We start from the raw sequence: 7,953 nt of genomic DNA on the forward strand, positions 1-7,953 counted from the left end.
TCTTTGCCAATTCCTTCAACGCACCTTGGACTTCCTCCTTCAGTATCATTGGCTCTTGATCATATGCTACCTCTTAAAATGGTTGAACATTAATCATTTCCTTTTGGTACAGTGACTCTGTGTATTCCTTCCATCTTCTCATGATGCTTTCTGCATCATTCAATAATTTGCCCAGAGAATCTTTCAATAACAAAAGACGAGGCTTTTGTTATTGAAAGTTATGACAGCAAGGTTGGTTCTGTGTGGGAATATCTGAAGTGTTCAATCATAAAAGAATGGACAGAGTCCTGTTGTGGCACTGTTGGATATGCACGGGACTTCTAACTACAAGGTCAGCAGTTCAAACCCACCAGCTGCTCCTTGGAAACATTATACAAGGTCACTGTGAGTCTGAACCAACTCAATGACACTTAACAACAATAACAGATGAATGGACAAATGCAATCATAGTGCTTCATCAACAGAATATTACTAAGCAACCATGAAAATCCTGAATATAATGACTGTGGAGCACTATGAGAAAATGTTAAGTAAAATAAGCATGCAAAATCTTATTATGCTTTTTGTTACTCTATGTAATGTATGTTTATAAATAGATAAGAAATGAAATGGACCAGAAAGATACAACTAGTGTTTGAATGCAGAAAATTTTTGGTAACACAGATCAAGAGCCATAGATGCATATGTCTCTTTCTGCAGGTGTAGTCAATTTGATTTCTATGTATTCCATCTGGTGAGGTCCATGTGTATAGTCACCTCTTATGCTGTCTAAAGAAGGTATTGGAAATGGGCAAATCATTGGTTTTGCAGAATTCTATCAGGCGTTCTCCAGCATCATTTCTATCACCAAGGCTATATTTTCCAACTACTGATTCTTCCTCTTTGTTCCCAACCTTTGCATTTCAATCACCAATAATTATCAATACATCATGATTGCATGTTTGATCAATTTCAGATTGAAGAAGTTGATAGAATTCTTCTATTTCATCCTCACTGGCTTTAATGGTTAGTGTGTAAATTTGAATAATAGTGGTATGAACTGGGCTTCCCTGTAGGTGCATGGATATTATCCTATCACTTACAGCATTGTACCTCATGACTGATCTGGATATGTTCTTTTTGACAATGAAGGCAAAACCATTTCTTTTCAATTTGTCATTCCCGGCATAGTAAATCATGTGGTCATCAGATTCAAAATGGCCAATACAAGTCCATTTCATATTACTAATGCCTAAAATATCCATGTTTATGCATTCCATTTCATTTTGACAACTTCCAATTTTCCTAGATTCATACTTCATACATTCCATGTTCTGATTTTCAAAGGATGTTTACAGCTGTTTCTCTTCATTTTGAGTTGTGCCCCATCACCAAATGAAGATCCTACGGGGCTTTTCTCCCAAGAGCTTTACTCCATTTGTATCATCAAGGTCAACTCTACTTTAAAGAGGCAGCTCTTCCCCAGTTGCATTTTGAGTGCCTTCCTACCTGAGGCGCTCATTTTCTCGCACTATATGTGATAGTGTTTCTTAGCTATTCATAAGGTTTTCAATGACTAAATATTCGGAAATATCTCATCTCTCCTTCTTCCTAGTCTGTCTTCGTCAGGAAGCTCATCTGAAACCTGTCCACCATGGGTGACCCTGCTGGTATTTAAAATACCGGTGGCATAGTTTTCAGCATCACAGCAACTCACAAGCCACAACAGTATGACAAACTGACAGAAGAGTGGTGGTTGGATTTATAGCTCTGTAAAATGGGGATGGGGTGTGTTGTCCATTGTTAAGTGCCCTTGTGAGAAATAACTCTCATGGATGTGGTCCATCTTCAGGAAGTCAATTGAATGCTAGGGCTGGCAAACAGACTGTTGATTTACATACAAGGAGGGATAAGTAACCTGGCTATTCTAGGACTAGAAAATTTAAATAAGAATGCAGCCATTAAGACAATGGGCAAGCCATTTTGGCTTCAATGGGGGGAGGGAAAATAGGCCTTGACATAGAATTGTGCAGAGTCCTGGTATGGCGCTGTGGGTTAATGTGCCGGACTGCAAAGTCATTTAAACTGCAAGGTTGGCAGTTCAAACTCACCAGCTTTTCCTTGAAACCCTATACAGGGTCACTATGGGTCGGAATTGACTCAGTGGCACTTAACAACAACAAATAGAATTGTTTATGGGGGACTGGAACTGGAGGAGGGGCTTTTTGGAGACAAGAATTAAAACAATTTGTGGCGGGCCATGTCTACCTGTGTCTACTGGGTTGAGCATCCAATTTTGCAAAATCAAATAAAGAAAACCTCATTCTTGCTAAAGTGAGTACAGATTGGATTACTTGAGTATTTGTTAGTATACACAATGTTTCTCACAACCTCAATTTCTTTACTTAATAGTATCCTATGTAACAGAGTGGAACTGACTCCTAGAGTTTCCTAGGCTTAATTTTTATAGGCGAGATATCCAGGTCTGTCTTTCATGTAGCTGTTGGGTAGGTTTGAACCACCAACCTTTTGGTTAGCAGCAGAGCTCCTCAGATACTGGATTTTAATTAGTCGTTTTAATATGTTGACAATAGTTTGGGTCAGGAATCTGGGATACCACAATATCAATTAAGTTTGGAATTGCTGATGCATAAAGTAGGAGAGTATTAGTCAATGATATAAAGCCCAGAGCACTGTATGTCATATTAGAAATTCAAATTTCAGTCAGATTATTTAGGAAGCTAAAGAAAAACCATGAAATTTAGAGGGCATGCATGACCAGGTTTATTTCATAAAGATTACTGTGGTGTCAAGAGAGGAAACACATTAGGTGGGAGGGAGTAGGAATGGGGGGAAAATGAAATCTAGGAAGATATGTTATTGTCATGGTTAGATAATAAAACATGTGTTGGCATTGCAAAGTTGGACTCCATCTCTGAGAAATTTAGTGATCTACCTAGGTCGCACACCTCTTAAGGGATGGTTTTAGGATTCAAACACAGCTCTTGTGCTCTTGTATCAAAGCTTTTTGCACCACAGCCATGGTGTTTGAAATAATGAGAGTTTGCAGATTTACTAGAAAGGAGAACAGACTAGGAATCAAGAGACCTAGATTTTTATTGTTGCTTTATTTCTCAGTTGATTTTTCATTTTGAAAGAGTCACTTAATTTTGTATCTTAGGTTTTCTTGAGATAATGTTTTCTCAGGTTCTAATTATATGACTCTGTGAATTAGATTGCATGTGTTAGGAAGATTATTCCAAATTTGTTAACAGTGGTATGAAATAGGAATAGAAAGGAGACTGCATTTCATTCAGTAGTAAGATGGTGGAGGTGGCAGGGAACTACAAAAAAGTGTCAAAATTGGGAAACATGATGATCAAAGCAGCTGATGTTCTTAAATTTGGGTTCTTCAGCAAAAAAAAAAAAAAAAAAATCACAATTAGAATTAATTAATTCCAAGGTTACGGATGTTGTTGTTGTTAGGTGCTATTAAACCAATTTTCGACTCAGTGACCCCATGTGACAGAGTTGAATAGGGGTGGGGAATCTTGTTACTGCCAAAATTTATAGCATCTTTTGCCATAAAAAACTATCAACATAAAAACTAGCCGGCTATATTGGACTAAACATTTAATTAACTCTTTATTGACTATGCAAAGGCTTCTGATTATGTAGATCATGACAAGCTATGGACAACATTGCGAAGTATGAGTATTCCAGAACACTTAATTGTGCTCATGAGGAATCTGTAACTGGTCCAAGAGGCAGTTGTTCGAACAGAACATGGGAACACTGAATGGTTTAAAATTAAGAAAGGTGTGTGACAGGGTTGTATTCTATAACTATACTTATTCAAACTGTTTGCTTAGCAAATAATTCAAGAAACTGGGTTATATGAAGAAATACGTGGCATCAGGTTTAGAGGAAGACTCATTAACAACCTGTGATATGCAGATGATACAATCTTGCTTGCTGAAAGTGAAGAAGACTTAAAATATTTACTGATGAAGATCAAAGAGCATAGCCTTCGGTATGGATTGCATCTCAGTGTAAAGAAAACAAAAGTCCTCACCACTAGACCAATAAACAACATCCTGATCAACGGAGAAAAGATTGAAGTTGTCAAGGACTTCATTCTACTTGGATCAACTATCAACACTCATGGAAGTAACAGTCAAGCAATCAAATGACGTATGGCATTAGGTAAATCTGCTGCACAAGACTATTTTAAAGTGTTGAAGAGCAAAGATGTCTGCTTGAAGACTAAGATGCGTCTGATCCAAGCCATGGTTTTTCAATAACCTCATATGCATACAAAAGCTGGACAGTAAATAAGGAAGACCTTGGAAGAATTGATGCTTTTGAGTTATGGTGTTAGAGGAGAATATTGAAAGTGCCATGGGTTGCCCATAGAACCAACCGATCTGTGTTGGAAGAATTACAGCCAGAGTGCTCCTTGGAGGCCAGTAGGGCCAGACTTCATCTCTCATACTTTGGACATATTGTTAGGAGGGACCAGTCACAGGAGAAGTATATTATGTTTGGTTGGGTAGAGGGTCAGAGAAAAAGAAGAAGACCCCCAGTGAGATGGATTAGCAAAGTGGCAGCATCAGTGGGCTCAAGCGTGGCAACAATGGTGAGGTTGGCCCAGGACTGGGCAGTGTTTCATTCTGCTGTGCATAAAGTCTCTATAAGTCATTACTGACTCAATGGCACCTAACAACAACAACAAATGTAACAAAGCTATTTGAACTTCATGGTAGGTGGTTCAAGCTCAGCAGCTGCTCCTCGGAAATCCTATACTGAGTCACTTTGGGTTGGAACCAACTTGATGTCACTTCACAACAACAACAACAACAACAATGTAATTTGGCTGGAATCTTGGTGTGGCACTGTGGGTTAATGCGCTGGACTGCAAAGTCTGTTTGAACCGCAAGGTCAGCGGTTCAAGCTCTCAAACCACTCCTCAGAAACCCTACATAGGGTTGCTCTGAGTTGGAGCAGACTCTACAGCACTTAACAACAACAATGGCGATATGATAACTGGAACAGCAGTTACTTTGGCAGCGCCAGACCAAATGATTTCATGGGCTAAAGTTCCCCACCTGGAGCAAAAGCTCCACACCATGCTTTCTAGCCACAGAGGGGCTTAGTTTTGGTTTAGTCTTTGCAGGGTCGGATTACCAGTTCTTTCTCCTGTGGATCCGCTGGGGGTGGGGAAGGGGGTTCAAAATTCCAACTTTTCAATTAACTGTCAAGTGCTTAGACATTGAGCCACTAGTGCTCCTTAGCTTGGAGATAGAGGTGAATATTTTAAAAGTGATCATTTTAAAAGTGAAAGTTACTGTTAAGGAAGAATTATTTGACAGTGCTTTTTTGGACACATCCATTTTAATATACCAATCCACAAATATATCTGAGTGCTCTTCCTACTAGACAATTTAGTGAATAAGCCAAGAGACCACAAGATCATAAAGATTTGGAGAATAAAGTTACAAAAAGTAAAACTTTGATGTGAGAATGAAATTCTTTTAAGAGATATACAATAAAATGTGCAGATTAAATAATTCTGACCTTAAAGATGATTTTATTATCAAATAACATTACAACAGGCAACTTCAATCTCAAAACTTCCTTGAGTTGGTCTAGCATATCATTCTAACTGTAAAATTTTTAAATGAACTATTTTATGCAACAACATACCTCAGGGGAGACTTCTGTAATTCCAAATTGGGATAAACTTTGATGCAAAACATTGATATTAAGTGAACGTAGCACTTCTTCAGATGGCAAAGCTTCAGAGATTCCTGTCTTTCGGTTTACAGGAGACACAAATAGTTCAACACTATTGCTCTTTCCCTAGTAAAAACAGATTATTTATATATGTTATAGAAACATTTTAAACAACTTTTCTATTTTATGTTCTCCAGGCTCGACAGCACTTAACAACACGGCACTTAACAACAACAACAAGAAACATTAAAGGAAATTCAAATCTTAAAAGACATTTGGAGATCACATTTATTAGTTACTCTTTGGTATACTTAACCTTACCAATACAAAACTTCAAATTTTCAAATAGCCTTCTTCCAATCAGTTGGCACTTCGAGATTTACTATTTTTTATTCATTTGCATGCTGATTTATTTTCCCTATCATTTTATAATTTTTGGAATATTATATTGCTTAGATGTTCACCTAATAACTGCTTAAAGAGGCATTTGAAAATCAAATAAGTAAAATAAAAACTAGGTGCAATTTGACAATTATTAGACATTGTCAGTATTCTGTGTCATATGCCAGATGATTTCTTATAACTTGTATTAATATGAAGGCTGGGCTAACTAGGGAACTAGATGCCTTTTGTGCTTTCTTCCTTTGTTTATTTTTATTTTTTAAATGATATTTTATTGTGCTTTTGGTTAAAGTTTATGCAGCACATTTGGTTCATATTGGGCAATATCCAGTTGAAGTTTTCACCATGTGTCAACGTTCTCTTAAACTGTGTTCAGGTTGTTCCATTTCCAATACTCTAGCTTTCCTGTTCTCTTATCTTTAGAGTAAATGTTGACCTTTAGGTCTCATACAGTGGTTTTAAAGCAGAGCTCTGATCTTACAGGTAATGTCCTTTATTTTGTGTGCCATTGTTCTATTCTTCCTTGGTTTGTGATTGAATGCTCTTTAACTCAAAAATGTCAAGCATTTAAAATCTCCTCTTGGGGATAAATGCTTGTTATGTGATATCATAATACTTTTTTTTTCCTGATTAACTGAAATGGAGACAGATTTTTTTTTTTGGTCATAAATGACTGATATCACACATATATACACACACAGACACACCAGGAAAAATAATGCCATCAACATTAATATTCTCTCTTTTATAACTTGTACAATGTACTTATAGAAATAAATTATTGTTATTCTCTCCTTTTCTGACACATGAAATCTCATGCTAGTAGATTTTCTTTTAATGAATGTTGTCAGAAGTTCAGCCATAGACTACACAAATTACCAGTGCATTACTAGCATCCCAGAACAAAGGTTTTTTGTTTTTGTTTTGCATTTGCAGGAAACAATAGATGAGAGCTAAATATAGCAGACTACTGATACTGTTGTGAAACATGTTTTTAACAATTTAAATAGTTTATGAACTATGAATAACAATAGTAAGGTTGGAACACTCATTTTCTCCCTGGCTCACTATTTCGTGCCTTGAATTCATGTATTATTTAACACCCCCATGAAATAATGTTCTTGTTTTTTCATTTTACAATGAAAAAACACTAGTAGTTTACCCAAAGTCACACAGTTGGAATATAGCCAAGTTACATCTGTATTGATTACAAAGACTACCTTTATAAGCAAATGTACATACCGTGCTACCAGTATTTTGAAGACATGCATATCCTTCATTCAGTGGGGCAAGTTCCTCTTTTATCTCTTAAAAAAGATACTATGCTGATCAAACCTATATTTACAAACGGATACTTGAGCTAGTATGTGTATATAGAAAATTGACATCCATATCTAACCACCACTCATCTGTCAGTTTGTCCTACTGAGGTTGTTTGTGAGTTGCTGTGATTCTGGAAGCTATGCCACAGGTATTTTAAATACCAGCAGGGTCACACAAGGTGGACAGGTTTCAGACGAGCTTCCTGACGAGGACAGACTAGGAAGAAGGAGTGACGAACTATTTCTAAATATTCAGTCACTGAAAACCTCACGAATAGCAGAGAAACACTATCAGATATAGTGCCAGAAAATGTACCCCTCAAGTTGGAAGCACTCAAAATGTGACACAGGAAAAACTGCCTCCTCAAAGTAGAGTTGACCTTGATGAGGTGAATGGAGTAAAGTCCATGGGACCTTCATTTGCTGATGGGGCACAGCTCAAAATGAAGAGAAATAGCTATAAACATCCATTAATAATAAGAACATGGAATGTATGAAGTGTGAATCCAGGAAA

The 7,953-nt window shown here is 37.1% G+C and overlaps 1 protein-coding gene across 2 annotated transcripts in view; it reads right to left on the reverse strand.

The window, feature by feature from the left end:
* The window catches only part of PTPRR (protein tyrosine phosphatase, receptor type, R), a 444,293-nt gene that overhangs the window by 174,034 nt on the left and 262,306 nt on the right, over positions 1–7,953 (reverse strand). For both annotated transcript variants that reach the window (XM_006859557.1, XM_006859558.1), the window contains one exon: positions 5,686–5,841. In XM_006859557.1, coding sequence (XP_006859619.1) covers positions 5,686–5,841 — 156 coding nt within the window. The remainder of the gene's footprint in view (positions 1–5,685; positions 5,842–7,953) is intronic.

Source organism: Chrysochloris asiatica, unplaced genomic scaffold (genome assembly GCF_000296735.1).
Source record: "Chrysochloris asiatica unplaced genomic scaffold, ChrAsi1.0 scaffold00033, whole genome shotgun sequence".
Classification (NCBI taxonomy): Eukaryota; Metazoa; Chordata; class Mammalia; order Afrosoricida; family Chrysochloridae; genus Chrysochloris; species Chrysochloris asiatica.